Genomic DNA, 20785 nt, shown 5'->3' with positions numbered 1-20785 from the left:
ATAACACATATGGAATCATGTAGTAACCCCCCAAAAAGTGTTAAACCAATCAAAATATATTTAAGATTTTTAGCCACCCTTGCTGACAGCTTTGCACACTTTTGGCATTCTCTCAACCAACTTCACCTGGAATGCTTTTCTAACAGTCTTGAAGGAGTTCCCACATATGCTTAGCACTTGTTGTCTGCTTTTCCTTCACTCCGCAGTCTAACTCACCCCAAACGATCAACTGTGTTGAGGTTGGGTATTTGTGGAGGCCAGGTCATCTGATGCAGCACTCCATCACTATCCTCCTTGGTCAAATAGCCCTTACATAGCCTGGAGGGTGTTGGCTCATTGTCCTGTTGAAAAAACAAATGATGGTCCCACTAAGCGCAAACCAGATAGGATAGCGTATCGCTGCAGAATGCTGTGGTAGCCATGCTGGTTAAGTGTGCCTTGAATTCTAAATAAATCACCTACAGTGTCACCAGCAAAGCACCCCCACACCATCACACCTCCTCCATGCTTCACGGTGGGAACCACACATGCGATCCGCTCACCTACTCGATGTCTCACAAAAACACGGAGGTTGGAACGAAAAATCTCAATTTTGGACTCAGACAACATTTCCATTGCTCGTGTTCCTTTAGTAGTGGTTTCTTTGCAGCAATTTGACCACGAAGGCCTGATTCACACAGTCTCCTCTGACCAGTTGCTGTTGTGATGTGTCTGTTACTTGAACTCTGTGAAGCATTTATTTGGGCTGCAATTTATGAGGTGCAGTTATGAGGTGCACTCTAATGAACTTATCCTCTGCAGCAGAAGTAACTCTGGGTCTACCATTCCTGTGGCGGTCCTCATTAGAGCCAGTTTCATCAAAGAGCTTGATGGTTTTTGCAACTGCACTTGAAGAAACTTTCAAAGTTCTTGAAATTTTCCGGATTGACTGACCTTCATGTCTTAAAGTAATGACGGACGGTCATTTCTCTTTGCTTATTTAAGCTGTTCTTGCCATAATATGGACTTGGTCTTTTTCCAAATAGGTCAAATACTTGTAGTAACCAAAAAAGCGTTAAACATGATTCCATACTTATTTCATAGTTTTGATGTCTTCACTATTATTCTACAATGTAGAACATAGTAAAAAATAAAGAAAAAACCTGGGTAGGTGTGTCCAAACTTTGGTACTGTATTTTCTCCCCCTTGTCCTCCATCTAGAGGGGCATTGATATGATAACTATGAAACACAGAGTACTGGAGCCTACAATGTTGAGAAGCAGAGAGCTGGTGGATGGGTTCAAAGTGCCAGTGTGAGTGCAGTGCATAAGTCCATCTCTCATGTGTGTGACTGAAATGGGGGGGAGAGGGTTTTAGTCCATACTGCCTGTTGAGGGGGGAGGGATGTTACTAGGGTGTCGATGTCAACTCATTAACATGGTCCCCTTATCCCAGGTTGGAATTTCTCTCTCACCTACCTAAGGGGATACATTACTACCAGCACTACATCTGGGTCCAATTGAGGTGGGAAAAAAATAAGCTTTTTATTGAAAGGAGGAAGATATCAAACCATTTTTGCCCCATTCATTTTTAAGTTTCCCTGAGTTTTCTGGGGAGCCAAATAGGCTCTGCAAATGGACAGTCACAAAATGTACTGGAATTAAATACTGCGACAATATCTGACCAAGTAAAACAACAGTCTGACAAAATATTGAACAAAACCAAAAATACCAGTATGTGTGTTGCGGTGACCAGGGTCTGAGCGGTTCTTGAGTACTGCAGAATGAGAAATGGTGGCCCTGTGGTTATTTGGAAGCAAGTTTCCAGAAAATTGGAACGGAAATGGCACCACACCAAACTGGAAGTCTTCCGACTAGCTAGGAAAGACAGTAGCGTGCAGTATCGAAGAGCCCTTACTGCTGCTCGATCATCCTATTTTTCCAACTTAATTGAGGAAAATAAGAACAATCCGAAATTCCTTTTTGATACTGTCGCAAAGCTAACTAAAAAGCAGCATTCCCCAAGAGAGGATGGCTTTCACTTCAGCAGTAATAAATTCATGAACTTCTTTGAGGAAAAGATTGTGATTATTAGAAAGCAAATTACGAACTCCTCTTTAAATCTGCGTATTCCTTCAAAGCTCAGTTGTCCTGAGTCTGCACAACTCTGCCAGGACCTAGGATCAAGAGAGACACTCAAATGTTTTAGTACTATATCCCTTGACACAATGATGAAAATAATCATGGCATCTATACCTTCAAGCTGCATACTGGACCCTATTCCAACTAAACTACTGAAAGAGCTGCTTCCTGTGCTTGGCCCTCCTATGTTGAACATAATAAACGGCTTTCTATCCACCGGACGTGTACCAAACTCACTAAAAGTGGCAGTAATAAAGCCGCTCTTGAAAAAGCCAAACCTTGACCCAGAAAATATAAAAAACTATCGGCCTATATCGAATCTTCCATTCCTCTCGAAAGTTTTAGAAAAGGATGGTGCGCAGCAACTCACTGCCTTCCTGAAGACAAACAACGTATACGAAATGCTTCAGTCTGGTTTTAGACCCCATCATAGCACTGAGACGGCACTTGTGAAGGTGGTAAATTACCTTTTAATGGCATCAGACCGTGGCTCTGCATCTGTCCTCGTGCTCCTAGACCTTAGTGCTGCTTTTGATACCATCGATCACCACATTCTTTTGGAGAGATTGGAAACCCAAATTGGTCTACACGGACAAGTTCTGGCCTGGTTTAGATCTTATCTGTCGGAAAGATATCAGTTTGTCTCTGTGAATGGTTTGTCCTCTAACGAATCAACTGTACATTTCGGTGTTCCTCAAGGTTCCATTTCAGGACCACTATTGTTTTCACTATATATTTTACCTCTTGGGGATGTCATTCGAAAACATAATGTTAACTTTCACTGCTATGTGGATGACACACAGCTGTACATTTCAATGAAACATGGTGAAGTCCCAAAATTGCCCTCGCTAGAAGCATGTGTTTCAGACATAAGGAAGTGGATGGCTGCAAACTTTCTACTTTTAAACTCGGACAAAATAGAGATGCTTGTTCTAGGTCCCAAGAAACAAAAAGATCTTCTGTTGAATCTGACAATCAATCTTAATGGTTGTACAGTCGTCTCAAATAAAACTTTGAAGGACCTCGGCATTACTCTGGACCCGGATCTCTCTTTTGAAGAACATATCAAGACTGTTTCAAGGACAGCTTTTTTCCATCTACGTAACATTGCAAAAATCAGAAACTTTCTGTCCAGAAATTATGCAGAAAAATTAATCCATGCATTTGTCACTTCTAGGTTAGACTACTGCAATGCTCTACTTTCCGGCTACCCGGATAAAGCACTAAATTAACTTCAGTTAGTCCTAAATACGGCTGCTAGAATCCTGACTAGAACCAAAAAATTTGATCATATTACTCCAGTGCTAGCCTCCCTACACTGGCTTCCTGTCAAGGCAAGGGTTGATTTCAAGGTTTTACTGCTAACCTACAAAGCATTACATGGTCTTGCTCCTACCTATCTCTCTGATTTGGTCCTGCCATACATACCTACATGTACGCTACGGTCACAAGGCGGAGACCTCCTAATTGTCCCTAGAATTTCTAAGCAAACAGCTGGAGGCTGGGCTTTCTCCTATAGAGCTCCATTTTTATGGAATGGTCTGCCTACCCATGTGAGAGACGCAAACTCGGTCTCATCCTTTAAGTCTTTACTGAAGACTCATCTCTTCAGTGGGTCATATGATTGAGTGTAGTCTGGCCCAGGAGTGTGAAGGTGAACGGAAAGGCTCTGGAGCAACGAACCGGCCTTGCTGTCTCTGCCTGACCGGTTGCCCTCTTTCCACTCGGATTCTCTGCCTCTAACCCTATTACAGGGCCTGAGTCACTGGCTTACTAGGGATCTTTCATACCATCCCTAGGAGGGGTGCGTCACTTGAGTGGGTTGAGTCACTGATGTGATCTTACTGTCTGGGTTGGCGCCCCCCCTTGGGTTGTGCCGTGGCGGAGATCTTTGTGGGCTATACTCGGCCTTGTATCAGGATGGTAAATTGGTGATTGAAGATATCCCTCTAGTGGTGTCGGGGCTGTGCTTTGGCAAAGTGGGTGGGGTTCTATCCTTCCTGTTTGGCCCTGTCCGGGGGTGTCATCGGATGGGGCCACAGTGTCTCCTGACCCCTCCTGTCTCAGCCTCCAGTATTTATGCTGCAGTAGTTTATGTGTCAGGGGGCAACGGTCAGTTTGTTATATCTGGAGTACTTCTCCTGTCCTATCCGGTGTCCTGTGTGAATTTAAGTATGCTCTCTCTAATTCTCTCTTTCTTTCTTTCTCTCTCTCGGAGGACCTGAGCCCTAGGACCATGCCTCAGGACTACCTGACATGATGACTCCTTACTGTCCCCAGTCCACCTGGCCGTGCTGCTGCTCCAGTTTCAACTGTTCTGCCTGTGATTATTATTATTTGACCATGCTGGTCATTTATGAACATTTGAACATCTTGGCCATGTTCTGTTAAAATCTCCACCCGGCACAGCCAGAAGAGGACTGGCCACCTCACATAGCCTGGTTCCTCTCTAGGTTTCTTCATAGGTTTTGGCCTTTCTAGGGAGTTTTTCCTAGCCACCGTGCTTCTACACCTGCATTGCTTGCTGTTTGGGGTTTTAGGCTGGGTTTCTGTACAGCACTTTGAGATATCAACTGATGTACGAAGGGCTATATAAATAAATTTGATTTGATTTGATTTGGATATGAAGACAGAGATGGAGGTAACAGTGGAGAGAGAGTTTGGGTGCCAAGGTAGAGAGAGACATTAGTGTTCTCCTCACTGAGGGGAGTAGAATGTGCCAACCATGACGTATTACAACCCTAAATACACAATTGTGGTGCTCAATCACAATTTCAAACAACAGCTATTGTTACCCAAAAACTTACTGGAAATGAATTCTTACCTGAGCCAATTGTTCGATCCAGGATCGGGTAAAATTAGTAAAATACAGAGACTAAGCAATCTGGCCTTCTTTTATAGGCTTGTCCTAAACTAGCAAAAGACAGCTAATGATAAAACACCATGCACCCATTGGTTATGCACCCTGATGTTTTGGGCTCCCAAATGTTGCAGTGGTCTAAGACACTGCATCTCAGTGCAAGAGGCTTCACTGCAGTACCTGGTTCAAATCCAGGCTGCATCACATTCGGCCATAGGGTGGCGCACAATTGGCCCAGTGTTGCCTGGGTTTGGCCGTCATTGTAAATAAGAATTTGTTCTTCAAACTGACTTGCCTAGTTAGATAAATTAAAAAAATGTTAGAGACTTTTAGAAAGTCAAATTAATGCCTATGAGAAGTATCGGGAAGTCAAGCGTTACTCCTGACAACAGAGTTGTGAGGTGTCTATATAGTAATAGTATAATGGTGTTTATGAAAGTGAGTGTAGCCAGCATCCCCCTGCTCCAGGTTGACAGCAGACTGGAGTGAGAGGAGTGGGGAAGCAGCTTCTCTCTCTCTCTGTGTTTCAGAGTGCTGAGGCAGCATACCTGGCAGATCCTGGCAGCATGTCGGCACATCAAAGCGCCAAGCTACTCTTTGAAACCCATCATGCTTCACCCCTGTGGTTGCTGCTTAAAGAGCCAGTGTGCTTAACGGTTTCAGTATGTTTGGCACACACCACCGGCCCCAGTTGTAGGGGACTCAGGAAATCCTACATGAAAGAAACAGCACTCAAAGTCAAAATCAAGATAATTTATCCTAATATCTCATCAACGATGTTACACCGCTTTCTAAGATCCCTACGCCAAATTTACGGTTGCGGGTAATGGGGTGGAAAAAAATTGGGGTTTGTGTTGGTGCGGAAAGTAACAGAGAGAAAGTGATGGATGGCACGTTCTTAACAGGAGAACCTTCTGACAAAGGGATCCTTTTTACCTGAGCTGTCCTGTGACGAGGTGAAGGATCTCATCAAAATCTCTGTTATGAAGTATTAACAGCAGAGCTCCTAAGTGGCAACATACTTTAGTGCACTCAAGAACAGTATTTTATGAGTTTACCTCAGAGGATTTCCAGTTAAAAAGTAGAATAATAGTCCTCACATGAACTGGGATCAAAAAGGAGAAAGTACTGTAGATAAGATAAAAGTACTTAAAGTTTAAATGTCACATGCACAAGTGAGTGTGCATAAATAAAATACAAGGGTCAACTCAGTCTGTGTAGCTATTTGGTTAGCTATTAGCAGTCTTGGGAATATAAGCTGTTCAGGAGCCTGTTGGTGTCAGACTTGATGCACAAGTACCGCTTGCTGTGGGGAAGCAGAGAGAAGAGTCTATGGCTTGGGTGGCTGGAGTCTAACAATTTTCCGGGCCATCCTTTTGCACCACCTGATATAGAGGTCCTGGAAGGCAGGAAGTTCGGCCCCAGTGATGGACTGGGCTGTCCGCATCACCCTCTGTAGCGCCATGCGATCAAGGGCGGTGCGGTTGCCATACCAAGCAGTGTTGCAGCCAGTCAAGATGCTCACAAAGGTGCAGCTGTAGAACTTTGAGGATTTGAGGGCCTATGCCAAACATTTAACCTCCCGAGGGGGAATAGGCGCAACTTTGGAACTTGTTAACAACTGTCCACGTGTTTGTGGACCATTGTAAGTCTTTAGTAATTTGGACACTGAGGACCTTGAAGCTCTCGACCCGCTCCACTGCAGCCCAGTCGATGTGGGGCGTGAAAGCTGAGCTGTAATCAATGAACAGCATTCTCACATAGGCATTCCTCTTATCTAGGTGGATGAGGGCAGTGTGGAATGCAATTGAGATTGCGTCATCTATGGATCTGTGGGGCGGTATGCAAATTGGAGTGGGTCTAGGATGGAGTTGATGTGTGCCATAGGAAACCTTTCAAAGCACTTTATGATTACAGATGTGAGTGCTACAGGATGGTAGTCATTGTGGAATGAAGCCTTCGAGTTCTTGGGAACAGGAATGATGGTGGTCAACCCAACATGTAGGGATTACAAACTGGGACAAGGAGAAGTTGAAAATGATCGTGAATATGCTGTTCTGCGCATGCTCTGAGAACGCGCCCTGGAATACCGTCCGGCCCAGCGGCCTAGCGAGTGTTGATCTGATTAAAGACCTTAGTCACTTCGGCCTCAGAGAGCGAGATCACCCAGTTCACTGGGTCAGTGAGGGCCCTCACGCACGACACAGTGTTGTTGAAGCATGTATTAAATGCATCGAGTTCGTCTGGTAGAGAGGAAACGTTAGGCATATCATGACTTGGTCTTCCTTTATAATCTGTGATGGACTGTAGATCCTGCCACATGCGGCGGGGGCGGCGGAGCTGGTAATATGATTCCTCCTTATACCTATATTGTCCTTTTGCTCGTTTGATGACTGTGCGGAGGTCGTAGTGGGACTTCTTGTTCTTGTCCTCAGCGGTAACCTCAGGATTGTATTTGATAGCTGTGTGTGCAGCAGCCCTGTCCTTTAGTTTAGCGCAAACCTCTGTGTTAACCTTCACTGTGGTTAAGCATCCTTCACTCATGCTGCCAAACATACCCTCGTAAAATTGACCATACCGATCCTCGACGATGCCATTTAAAAAATAGCCCCCAACACTCTACTCAACAAATTGGATGCAGTCTATCACAGTGCCATCCGTTTTGTCACCAAAGCCCCATATACTACCAACCACTGTGACCTGTACACTCTAGTCGGCTGGACCGCGCTTCATACTCGTCACCAAACCCACTGGCTTCAGGTCATCTACAAGTCTCTGATAGGTAATGCCGCGCCTTCTCAACTCACTGGTCACCATAGCAGCACCCAACCGTAGCAGGCGCTCCAGCAGGTATATCTCTCTAGTCACCCCCAAAGCCAATTCCTCCTTTGGCCGCCTTTCCTTCCAGTTCTCTGCTGCCAATGACTGGAATGAATTGCAAAGATCACTGAAGCTGGAGACTCTTACCCCCTCACTAGCTTTAAGTACCAGCTGTCTGAGCAGCTCACAGATCACTACACCTGTACATAGCCCATCTGTAAAAAGCCCATCCAACTACCTCATCACCATACTGTATTTATTTATCTTGCTCCTTTGCACCCCTGTATCTCTACTTGCACATTCATCTTCTGCACATCAATCACTCGTGTCTAATTGGTATATTGTAATTACTTCGCCACCATGACCTATTTATTGCCTTACATCCCTTTTCTTACTTCATTTGCACACACTGTATATAGATTTTCTTCAACTGTATCATTGACTGTATGTTTTGTTTATTCCATGTGTAACTTTGTTGTTATATGTGTTGAACTGCTTTGCTTTATTCTTGGCCAGGTCGCAGTTGTAAATGAGAACTTGTTCTCAATGTGCCTACCTGGCTAAATAAAGGTGAAATAAAATAAAGAAAACTGTGGGGACAACGTCGCAGATGTATTTCCTAATGAAGCCAGTGACAGAGGTGGTTAACTCGATGTATTTGGTGGAGTGTCTGAACATATTTCAATTAGCACTAGCAAAGCAGTCCTGTAGTATAATCTCTGATTCTGATGACCATTTCTCAACCGGGAAGAGTCACCGGTACTTCCTGTTTGAGCTTCCACTTGTAAAACGGAAGGAGAACAGAGTCATGATCTGATTTGCCGAATGGGGATGAGGGAGGGCCTTGTATGCTTGCTTGTGGGTAGAGTAACAGTGGTCTGGGACTTTATGGCGAAGGAGACGTGTTGATGTAAGTTTGATATCATGTTGTGGCAGGTAGTCTAGTGGTTGGAACATTGGGCCAGTAACTGAAAGGTTGCTAGATCGAATCCCCGAGCTGACAAAGTAAAACTCTGTCGTTCTGCCCCTGAACAAGTCAGTTAACCCACTGTTCCTAGGCCGTCATTGTAATTAAGAATTTGTTGTTAACTGACTTGCCTAGTGAAAAAAGGTAAAATGTAAAAAAATGTGTCTCAATGATGTGGAATTAAAAATCGCCGGCAACAAGAAAAGCAGCCTCCGGGTGCAAGTTTTCCTGCTTGTTTATAGCCTCGTACAGTGCGAACTTGTTATTTTTCTTATCCTGAGTGTAATGTATACAACAGTTGTAATAACAGCTGAAAACTCCCCCAGGATGTAGAAGGGTCAGCATTTGACCATCAGGTATTCCAAGACGGGTGAACAATGGGTCGAGACTTCCACTGTGCTCGAGTCAACACACCATTTGTTTTTGATGAAGAGGCAAAACCCTCCGCCTTCAATTTCCCTGACTCTACTGTTCCGTCTGCTCTGTGAATGGAGAATCGAATTGGATAGCCATGGGTAGTATTTTGTCTAAAGCCATGTTTCAGAAAAGCAGTGAATATTGCAGTTTACGAGAGTCCCATTGGTAGCAAATCCACGAACAGAGGTCAACCATTTAATTATAGGATGGCAATGGCCAATAGAATGAAGGGAAGAGGTGGCTGGTTTTCGCCTCGCCTTAATCTCGCCTGGACTCCCCCATTCTTGTCTCCAACGCCGGCATTTCCTCTTGGTTACCCTGAAAATTGGATCAGTTACAGAAAGAGCCTAGGGCAGATGAGTCGAAGTTGAAGCCAGAATTGAGGCAAGTAACTGCAGATCTGATGTTCAAAAGTTTGTCTGTTATAAGAAATTATAGCGGATAGATTTTGTGGAAATTAAAAATAAAACGCTAAAAGATTACAAAATAGAAAAGTTGGGTTGGAGCTTGCAAAATGGCTGCCATACAGTACGGCGCCATCTTCTGTTTTGGATTTACAATAGAAAGGAGGATAATCCATCAAGGTCATAACAATTAGGCTACATTTAAAATGTGAAATGTAAAAGTTAACGTCTGTCTCCCTCCATACAACTACTCTTTGAGATGATACATTTAATAGAATGCATCTTCCTCCATTTGTGGAAATAAAAACATTTTAAAAAGGGAAAAGGCCAGACATTCCAGGAATTCCCACACAGTTCCATACATAAGGAAGGGCTGGACTGGAAAAACAGAGAACGGGAGATCAGGGCCAAACTGTCTGAGACATTGTCACTCACATATCACTGTAAAAATAGAGAGAGCAACCATGTATGCTTAAACCTTGCTCGGCCACCTCTTCCAGAAGCAGCATCCAGCAGAGGTTGAACCCCCCCTTAACTCACGTGACGCAGTCTGGCACACATATTCACAGTGTCCATGTGCTCACTTCTCTCTTCCCCTCTCCCTCTCTGCAGTCTGCATTGGCCCATGTGAGGGAGAAAGCATGGTTGCAGAGAAGAGGGTTGGAGCAGACTGGCTATGTGGCAGACTTACTGTTGACTCTGCCCCCACTTATCCAATGCAATGTATTAGGCTGCCAGCATGCTTCACACACTCCAGGCAGCTATCAGCTAACTCCACAGCTAGCCTCACAAAGCACAATTAAAATGCTTCAAAATAAGCATTTTGTTAGTCAAAGGCCTACATTAAACTACCCCATTAAGCCCAGAAGTTGAAAATACTTTTCCAAAAACTTAGTCTTCAATTTAAAGATTCTTCAGAGATCATTAAACCTGGCTTGAGTATTTATTGACTGTGACCAAATAGGCTACCACAAACTAAAGCACCTATAAAAATTGTCCAATGTCGCTTATACAGAAAATCCTCAAAATGTTCATTTGCCCCGTTAATTTACCCCGATGTGAAGGCTCTTAGCATAGTCCCACTAAAAGCCTCTCATGAGGTTGAGCACAGCTCGTGTGAACCTCTCACCGGCAAGCTTTAGAAGGGAGACCAAGAGAAAGGCATCCGCATTAAGGATAGACCTTTGAAATGCACACTCAAGATACACACTTGGAGAGTCCTCTCCAAAATGACGAATGGGATCCAAGCCGCCTCTGTAAAAACAGGTGGCACGTGGGGTTAAGAAAAGAAAGTGCCAGACCTGTGCATTATATTCATGGCAGTGATGCATTTAATCAAAATGACTGTTCAAGCCACTGATCAGAGATGTTCCAACTCCCAGAGGGGTTGCAACATCCATCACTATAAGGGCTTAAACTGGTAGAAAAAAAGAGCACACCATTTCCAATGCTCCAAAAGTTGGTAATACAAGTTACCGATGACCGTCAGAGCGACATAAAAATAGTGACTATGGAGTATAGTGGATGCAGTACAGACTAGACCACAGGAGGAGGTCTGTAAAAACAGTTCTGATTATTCTTAATGAGGCCTCCACTGCCCTAGCGCCACACTCAACCTGCTGCTCTGAATGGCTGTATACAACTGCCTAGCATCTCAGACTCCAGTCTCTCTGAGGAGAGGAATGGCTGTTTACTTTGGCAGTGAACCTCGCTGAGATTGCAACGCACCATTCCCTCTCCACAGCCTTTGGGGAGTGAAAATACCACTGGTGAAGCACAATGGTAATGTTTTGCCCAAAGCAACACAAGAGGTCTTATAAGGGAACTGAGGTGTAGTGCATGACAAATGGACAAATGGATGGTATACTGGTGACAATCAAGGGGTATTACAGACAGTCACCCCGCCTTTCTTGATTCAAGACTGCATTTAATCCCACATAATTTCTCATTGTACAACCAATGTAGTATCAGTGGTACTGTATATAACTAATCATCTCATTCCAAACAGACCCTTGACTCCATCTCATAAACAGTCGTTATCAGTACATGAACAGAGTAGCGCAATGAACCAATGGACATAAGTGATGGTCAAGGGAATTTCCTGCACGTGGGTCAGTATAAATGCATTACGTTGTTGCATGTGAGCATTGCGCAACTCTTTAGGAAGGTGTCTGTTGGGGTGTATGTGTTTGACTCACCCAGTAGTGCTGTGGATGGGCCCTGTGTCAGAGTGGACAGCCCTGACAGGCCGCTGGGTCACAGCTCCAGTCCCATGACCATGCCGCACTGCTGGGGTCAGGGTGATGGCCCCTCTGCTCAGCACCCTGTTAGTCAGGTTCAGGTTGGTCAACTGCAGGGACAAGAGAACACACAGCGACAACGCATCAGAAACGCAACTGTGTTCATCATTGGCACGCTAACTGCTAAATCGTGAGAATTTGTGGTGAAAAATGTCTGCAATCATCTCTGCAGAGAAAAATGGTTAAACCTGAAATGTCAATACATGGTCTTATTGAGTAAGCAAGCAAATAGTGATATTAAACAAGTATAATCTGCTTGAGTTACTTGTCTTCCCACTATGGTACTGCAGACACCAGGGCTTTCGATTTCTTCTTATTGGACTCATACGCACTGGCGGCCACCCTGTGTGCTGCAGCAGCAGTCTCATTTCTCCCTCCCCAGCTGTGTGAAATGTACACAGTGCATCTCGGAGCCAGTCTCCAGTCTCCACTCCGCAGCCAGGTGGTCCCCCCTCCCCGTAACTCCCCAACCCCCTGAGAGGGACTCTGGTCATTACTCACCAGCCAAATCAGTTTACCACCATAACAGCACAATTAGCAGTGAGGTGCTACAGTATCCAACCCCATTACTACAGTACATGCTACAGCATCATCTGACTGCATGGGGCTGCTGCATTCTCCCTACATACTGTACGGTCTATACTGCCCTGGGAGTTTGGTGGAAATTAATACTTATTCAGATTTTCTGTGGCCCTTCTCTGTCTCCTGCCCTCCAACATACAGTGCAGAACCAAACAGAGGGGCTCATTAAAAGCAGTGGACTGGGGCGAAAGACAGGAGAGAATCACAAATGAAAAATGTAGAATATGTTTCCTGATGAGTTCAGTTAAGAGTGACAGTTGATATTAAAAAATATATATTCTCATGCATGATTATGTGATTCTGCAAAGCGGGAAAAAGTGATTTTGTTTACAGTTCTTTTTAGAAATGACAGCCCAGCTAACAAATGTTCCCACAATTTTAGAGAACAGTCCCTTAAGACATTAGCAGTGATGCAAAAAGTACTCAATTGTCATACTTGAGTAAAAGTAAAAAGACACCTTAATAGAAAATGACTCAAGTAACAGTGAAAGTCACCCAGTAAAATACTACTTTTTTATTTTACCAGACAAGTCAGTTAAGAACAAATTCTTATTTTCAATGACTGCCTAGGAACAGTGGGTTAACAGCCTGTTCAGGGGCAGAACGACAGATTTGTACCTTGTCAGCTCGGGGATTTGAACTTACAACCTTTCAGTTACTAGTCCAACACTCTAATCACTAGGCTACCCTGCTACCCCTTTTACATGAGTAAAAGTATACAAGTATTTGGTTTTAAATATTCTTAAGTATCAAAAGTAAATTGAATTGCTAAAATGTACTTAAGTATCTAAAGTATAAGTAAAAATAATTAAAAATTCCTTATTTAAAATTCCTTTTTCAAATGTATGGATAACCAAGGCCACACTCCAACACTCCGACATAATTTAAAAACAAAGCATTTGTGTTTAGTGAGTCCGCCAGATCAGAGACAGTAGAGATGACCAAGGATGTTCACTTGATAAGTGTGTGAATTTGAGGATTTTCCTGTCAAAATGTAGTACTTTTGGGTGTCAGGGAAAATATATGGAGTAAAAGGTACATTATTTTCTTTAGGAATGTAGTGAAGTAAAAGTTTCCATAAATATAAATAGTAAAGTTAAGTACAGATACCACAAAAAACGAATTAAGTCGTACTTTAAAGTATTTTTACACCACTGCATATTAGGTCATTAATTCTTGTGCTCATAGTGTTCCTGTGAATGTTCCCATGAATGTTTCCATGATGTGCAAGGAATGTTTCCAAGAGACCATTCCCTTAACTAAGAAATATGGCACAAGAGGCAGTGTTGCATCATGAATGCAGTCACAGGTAAATGGCGTGGTTCGGACCGACGCGATAGCAGGCCAATAAAGCAAGGCTTGGAACGCTGCTCATCCAATCAGCATCCAGGATCCAAACAGTTTAAAATGTCAAATAAAACATACACAAAACATGTGTTTGTCATGTTCTCAGAATAAAATCTATGAATATTTTAGACATGTTTCATGGGAACAGTTGTGCCCCCCAAAATGGTGCCATTTAAAAAAAAAATCATTTTATGCCCTTTTCATGGTATCCAGTTGTTAGTAATTACTATCTTGTCTCATCGCTACAACTCCTGTACGGACTAGGCGAAGGTCGAAAGAGGCTGGGTGCGAACGCAGAATCTCTGGTGGCACAGCTAGCGCTGCGATGCAGTGCCCTAGACCACTGCACCACCCGGGAGGCCCCTCATTCATAGCTCTTTGTTGGCAAGGTTAGGGAACAGTGCTTTTAGTGTTTTGAGTTTGAGTTCATTTTATTTTTACAGGAACCGTGCACATTAACCTCTTGAGCTTATGGCTCAATACTGCCCCCGTTGGAGGAAGTGCGTGCCCATAGTAAACTGAAAATATTTTTTTCCAAAATTGCTAATATATGCATATAATAATAATTATTGAATAGAAAACACTCTAAAGTTTCTAAAACCGTTTAAATTATGTCTGTATGTAAAGCAGAACTCTCAGGGCAGCCTTTCTCCCAAACTCTCTCTTGTCAAGAGAAAAGTTGGGTCAACTTTGACGTCATCGCCCCCACCCTTCCCAGGCAGCTACCGATCTGGGAACAGTATGTATTTGTTCAGCGCGATGTCTGCTTTCAATTGGCACGTTCATTGTTTGAATTTCGCGCTCCCTCATCCTTTGGCGGGCGAAAATGCCCGGTTCACTCTCACATACATGCACTCTATTGCGCGCGGCCGATTTGGGGAACGTTCTTTTCCAATAGACACCAGTTGAAGCCGGTTCGTTTGTTTGCGATTATCATTGTTTTACATGATAAAAACATCATTTTGCTCGATTCTGCACTTAGTTTGACCAGTTTAGTCGACATATAATATGTAATTTTGAAGTTTGATTGCGCAAGAGTGCGGGACCAGAAGGAGCAGAAGTTATTTTGGGTGCATTTCAGCTGAAGCTGTTAGCATATGCTAATACAAAGACGCACAACTTGAAACCAAACGATGTATTGGGTAAGTATGACTCCTTCTACGTCTTCTGATCGAAGAACATCAAAGGTAAGGGAATATTTATGTGGTTATTTTGGGTTTCTGTGGACTCCAAACGTAGAGGAGACACTGCTAATATCTGAGCGCCGACTCATAGCATAGACTAGTGAACGAATTCTGTAACGTTAAAAATAAATGTAACACAGCGGTTGTATTAAGAAGAAGTGTATCTTTGTAACTATATGTAGAACATGTATATTTAGTCATGTTTATTGCTTGTTATCTGACGTTATCTGTCCGAGCTATCATAATTTCTCCGGACATTTTGAGTAGCATTTTTTGAAATGTCGTCATTGTAAACAGAGATTTATGGATATTAATGGCATATTATTGAAAAAAAAAAATGTACTGTGTAACATGCAATATTACTGTCATCTGATGAAGATTTTCAAAAGGTTAGTGAATTATTTATTTTTTAATCCTACTTTTAAATTTTATATTTTCTGGGACAAAATGGCCGCCGTTTGCCTTTTGTTTCGGTGGTGGTCTAATATAAATGTGTGCTATGTTTTCGCCGTAAAACATTTTAGAAATCTGACTTGCTGGGTAGATGAACAAGGTGTTTATCTTTCATTTGAGCTATTGGACTTGTGTAGGTGTGGAGGTTAAATATGTCTAAGAATATTTTTTCACATTTTGTGTTATGCTAATGAGCTTGAGCCGTAGTCACGATCCCGGATCCGGGATGGGTAGCATCAAGAGGTTAATTAACGTTTCAGTAAAAGTGCCGGTTTTAGCCAGCCGGCTAATTTTCAACCGCAGTCCCTGGGCAGGTTATTGCACTTTTCAACTTACATATTTGACACACATGATTACATTGTGCATGTTCATGTATACAGTAATTGTTATTCAACATGTCTTCACTTGTAATTTGAACTCACAACCTCTTGGTTCACGGTACAGCGATCTTTAAAAAAAATATTGTTTTTGTCTGTGCTACAGAAGACCATATTGGTCCGCTAATACAGGACAAGTAAAGACCCATTACATTTGTGAGAAAACAATAAAAAATTGTAAAGGGATTCAGCAGCAACTCAGCACCCCTACTTCCTGCGGCTATGCCAATAGAATACAGGTTTTATATAATGGAAGCCTCTCTAATGCAAATTCGGTTTAGTGTGGTGTACCGCAGGGCAGCCAGCTTGGACCATTATTTTCTGTGTTTAATAATGACCTTAAACTGACCTTGAATAAATCCTGTATGTGCATGTACGCTGACAACTCAACAGTATAAACGTTGGCTGCAACAGTAAAATAAATAACTGACACCCTTAACATAGAGTTCCAGTAAGTTTTAGAATGGGTCCATGATAAGGCGTTGCTCTGCTTTCTTGATATCTCAGTTAACCAGACATGTCCTACAGGCCCTAGTTTTGTTGAACCTGGACTACTGTCCAGTTGTGTGGTCAGGTGCCGCAACAACAACCAAAAAAAACACATGCAAATTGCAGTTGGTCCAAAACAGAGCAGCACATATTGCACTTACATGGAGGGCGAATGCAGTTACATGGAAGGTGAATGTCAATGAAATGCATGTCAATCTCTCCTGCCTCAAAATTGAGGATTGATTGACTGCATCACTATTGTTTTTTTGTGTGATGTGTAGAAGGTACCCAACGGTCTGTTTCACACAAGACATGCAAACAGATGTCTCTTCACAGTCCCCAGGTCCAGAACAGAGGCTGGGAAGCACACAGTATTAAATAGAGCTATATAAATGGAACTATTTGCCACCTCATGTAACTCAAGCTAGCAATAAAAACAGAGTCAAAAATCTGATAAAAAAAACACCTTACTCTGGGACTGTGGAGAGACAGACATTTTTATTCATTTTGTATGTGATACGTGCTTGGGATACGACTGTGATATATGGTTGTCTCAGCTTGGCTATCTTAAGATGAATCCACTCTGTAGGTCGCTCTGGATGGGAGCGTCTGCTGAATGGCTAAATTGTAAAGTAATGTTTATTTTATTTATTTCACCTTTATTTAACCAGGTAGGCTAGTTGAGAACAAGTTCTCATTTGCAACTGCGACCTGGCCAAGATAAAGCATAGCAGTGTGAGCAGACAACACAGAGTTACACATGGAATAAACAATTAACAAGTCAATAACACAGTAGAAAACAAAGGGGGGAGTCTATATACATTGTGTGCAAAAGGCATGAGGAGGTAGGCGAATAATTACAATTTTGCAGATTAACACTGGAGTGATAAATGATCAGATGGTCATGTACAGGTAGAGATATTGGTGTGCAAAAGAGCAGAAAAGTAAATAAATAAAAACAGTATGGGGATGAGGTAGGTGAAAATGGGTGGGCTATTTACCAATAGACTATGTACAGCTGCAGCGATCGGTTAGCTGCTCAGATAGCTGATGTTTGAAGTTGGTGAGGGAGATAAGTCTCCAACTTCAGCGATTTCTGCAATTCGTTCCAGTCACAGGCAGCAGAGTACTGGAACGAAAGGCGGCCAAATGAGGTGTTGGCTTTAGGGATGATCAGTGAGATACACCTGCTGGAGCGCGTGCTACGGATGGGTGTTGCCATCGTGACCAGTGAACTGAGATAAGGCGGAGCTTTACCTAGCATGGACTTGTAGATGACCTGGAGCCAGTGGGTCTGGCGACGAATATGTAACGAGGGCCAGCCGACTAGACCATACAAGTCGCAGTGGTGGGTGGTATAAGGTGCTTTAGTGACAAAACGGATGGCACTGTGATAGACTGCATCCAGTTTGCTGAGTAGAGAGTTGGAAGCCCTTTTGTAGATGACATCGCCGAAGTCGAGGATCGGTAGGATAGTCAGTTTTACTAGGGTAAGCTTGGCGGCGTGAGTGAAGGAGGCTTTGTTGCGGAATAGAAAGCCGACTCTTGATTTGATTTTCGATTGGAGATGTTTGATATGAGTCTGGAAGGAGAGTTTGCAGTCTAGCCAGACACCTAGGTACTTATAGATGTCCACATATTCAAGGTCGGAACCATCCAGGGTGGTGATGCTAGTCGGGCATGCGGGTGCAGGCAGCGATCGGTTGAAAAGCATGCATTTGGTTTTACTAGCGTTTAAGAGCAGTTGGAGGCCACGGAAGGAGTGTTGTATGGCATTGAAGCTTGTTTGGAGGTTAGATAGCACAGTGTCCAATGACGGGCCGAAAGTATATAGAATGGTGTCGTCTGCGTAGAGGTGGATCAGGGAATCGCCCGCAGCAAGAGCAACATCATTGATATATACAGAGAAAAGAGTCGGCCCGAGAATTGAACCCTGTGGCACCCCCATAGAGACTGCCAGAGGACCGGACAGCATGCCCTCCGATTTGACACACTGAACTCTGTCTGCAAAGTAATTGTTGAACCAGGCAAGGCAGTCATCCGAAAAACCGAGGCTACTGAGTCTGCCGATAAGAATATGGTGATTGACAGAGTCGAAAGCCTTGGCAAGGTCAATGAAGACGGCTGCACAGTACTGTCTTTTATCGATGGCGGTTATGATATCGTTTAGTACCTTGAGTGTGGCTGAGGTGCACCCGTGACCGGCTCGGAAACCAGATTGCACAGCGGAGAAGGTACGGTGGGATTCGAGATGGTCAGTGACCCGTTTGTTGACTTGGCTTTCGAAGACCTTAGATAGGCAGGGCAGGATGGATATAGGTCTGTAACAGTTTGGGTCCAGGGTGTCTCCCCCTTTGAAGAGGGGGATGACTGCGGCAGCTTTCCAATCCTTGGGGATCTCAGACGATATGAAAGAGAGGTTGAACAGGCTGGTAATAGGGGTTGCGACAATGGCGGCGGATAGTTTCAGAAATAGGGGGTCCAGATTGTCAAGCCCAGCTGATTTGTACGGGTCCAGGTTTTGCAGCTCTTTCAGAACATCTGCTATCTGGATTTGGGTAAAGGAGAACCTGGAGAGGCTTGGGCGAGGAGCTGCCGGGGGCGGAGCTGTTGGCCGAGGTTGGAGTAGCCAGGCGGAAGGCATGGCCAGCCGTTGAGAAATGCTTATTGAAGTTTTCGATAATCATGGATTTATCGGTGGTGACCGTGTTACCTAGCCTCAGTGCAGTGGGCAGCTGGGAGGAGGTGCTCTTGTTCTCCATGGACTTCACAGTGTCCCAGAACTTTTTGGAGTTGGAGCTACAGGATGCAAACTTCTGCCTGAAGAAGCTGACCTTAGCTTTCCTGACTGACTGCGTGTATTGGTTCCGGACTTCCCTGAACAGTTGCATATCACGGGGACTATTCGATGCTATTGCAGTCCGCCACAGGATGTTTTTGTGCTGGTCGAGGGCAGTCAGGTCTGGGGTGAACCAAGGACTGTATCTGTTCTTAGTTCTGCATTTTTTGAACGGAGCATCCTTATCTAAAATGGTGAGGAAGTTACTTTTAAAGAATGACCAGGCATCCTCAACTGACGGGATGAGGTCAATGTCCTTCCAGGATACCCGGGCCAGGTCGATTAGAAAGGCCTGCTCATAGAAGTGTAAATGTAAATGTAGTGCTATGTATATTTACGTATATTATGTATTTTATTTGTTGTGTTGTTTCCTGCTTGGACCCCAGGAAGAGTAGCTGCTGCCTCGGCAGAAGTTAATTGGGAATCCTAATAAATACTAAATACTGGCCCAATAAGCATATGCCCCAGTGACACCCCTTATTGGGACAGTGGTTAGGCCATTTGTCATTGGTGCTGGTGGCCTGGGTTCGAGACATGCTAGAGGAGTCACCCTACTGTCACATTCTTAAGACTATACCCTCACTGGATAGTTTATTAGGTACACCACCCCGTTCACAAAAATGGATACTATATTCTCACATGTTTAGCAATATACACTAGTATTCAGACCCCTTCCTTTTTTCACATTTTGTTACTTTACAGCCTCATTCTAAAATGTTCCTCATCAATCTACACACAATATCCCATAATGATAAAAAACGAAAATACATATATTCAGTAAGTATTCAGACCCTTTGCTATGAGACTCGAAATAGAGCTCAGGTGCATCCTGTTTGGAGTCCACCTGTGGTAAATTCAATTCATTGGACAGGATTTGGAAAGGCACACACCTGACTATATAAAGGTCCAACAGTTGACAGCGCATGTCAGAGCAAAAACCAAGCCATGAGGTCGAACGAATTGTCCGTAGAGCTTCAAATCAAACACACTTATTTACAGGTCCTTTTCCAACACTGCAGAATTAAAGATTAATTTTAAAAAACATGGTGATAGTGAATAATGAATAAAAACATGGCTATACAGTGCATTCGGAAAGTATTCAGACCTCTTGACGTTTTCCACATTTTGTTAAGTTACAACCTCAATCTAAATTAATACACACACACACACACACTGAAAACAGGTAGAGAAATTTTGGCACATTTACTACAAATAAAAAATAGAAATACTTTATTTACATAAGAATTCAGACCCTTTGCTATGAGACTCTAATTTGAGCTCAGGTGCATCCTATTTCCATTGATCACCCTTAATTGGAGTCCAACTGTGGTAAATTCAATTGATTGGACATGATTTGGAAAGGCACACAGACCAGTCTATATAAAAAGGTCCCACGGTTGACAGTGCATGTCAGAGCAAAAATCAAGCCATGAGGTCAAAGGAATCGTCTGTAAAGCTCCAAGACAGGATTGTGTCGAGGCACAGATCTGGGAAGGGTACCAAAAAATGTCTGCAGCATTGAAGGTCCCCAAGAACACAGTGACCTCCATCATTCATAAATGGAAGAAGTTTGGAACCACCAAGACTCTTCCTCGAGCTGGCCGCCAAGCCAAACTGAGAATCGGC

General features: G+C 43.4%; 1 protein-coding gene across 5 annotated transcripts in view; it reads right to left on the bottom strand.

Annotated features, from left to right (window-relative positions):
* Nucleotides 1-20785, bottom strand: part of ttll5 (tubulin tyrosine ligase-like family, member 5) — a 101992-nt gene that overhangs the window by 30605 nt on the left and 50602 nt on the right. For all 5 annotated transcript variants that reach the window (XR_006084564.1, XM_024400597.2, XM_024400598.2 and 2 more), the window contains one exon: nucleotides 11787-11938. Coding sequence is in view for 4 of the 5 variants with exons in the window: in XM_024400597.2 (XP_024256365.1) it covers nucleotides 11787-11938 (152 nt within the window). In the remaining variant the exon portion in view is untranslated. The remainder of the gene's footprint in view (nucleotides 1-11786; nucleotides 11939-20785) is intronic.

This window comes from Oncorhynchus tshawytscha, linkage group LG11 (genome assembly GCF_018296145.1).
Source record: "Oncorhynchus tshawytscha isolate Ot180627B linkage group LG11, Otsh_v2.0, whole genome shotgun sequence".
In the NCBI taxonomy this organism is placed as follows: Eukaryota; Metazoa; Chordata; class Actinopteri; order Salmoniformes; family Salmonidae; genus Oncorhynchus; species Oncorhynchus tshawytscha.
Note: the sequence above shows the minus strand (reverse complement) of the source record. Positions and strands in the feature narration are given on the sequence as shown.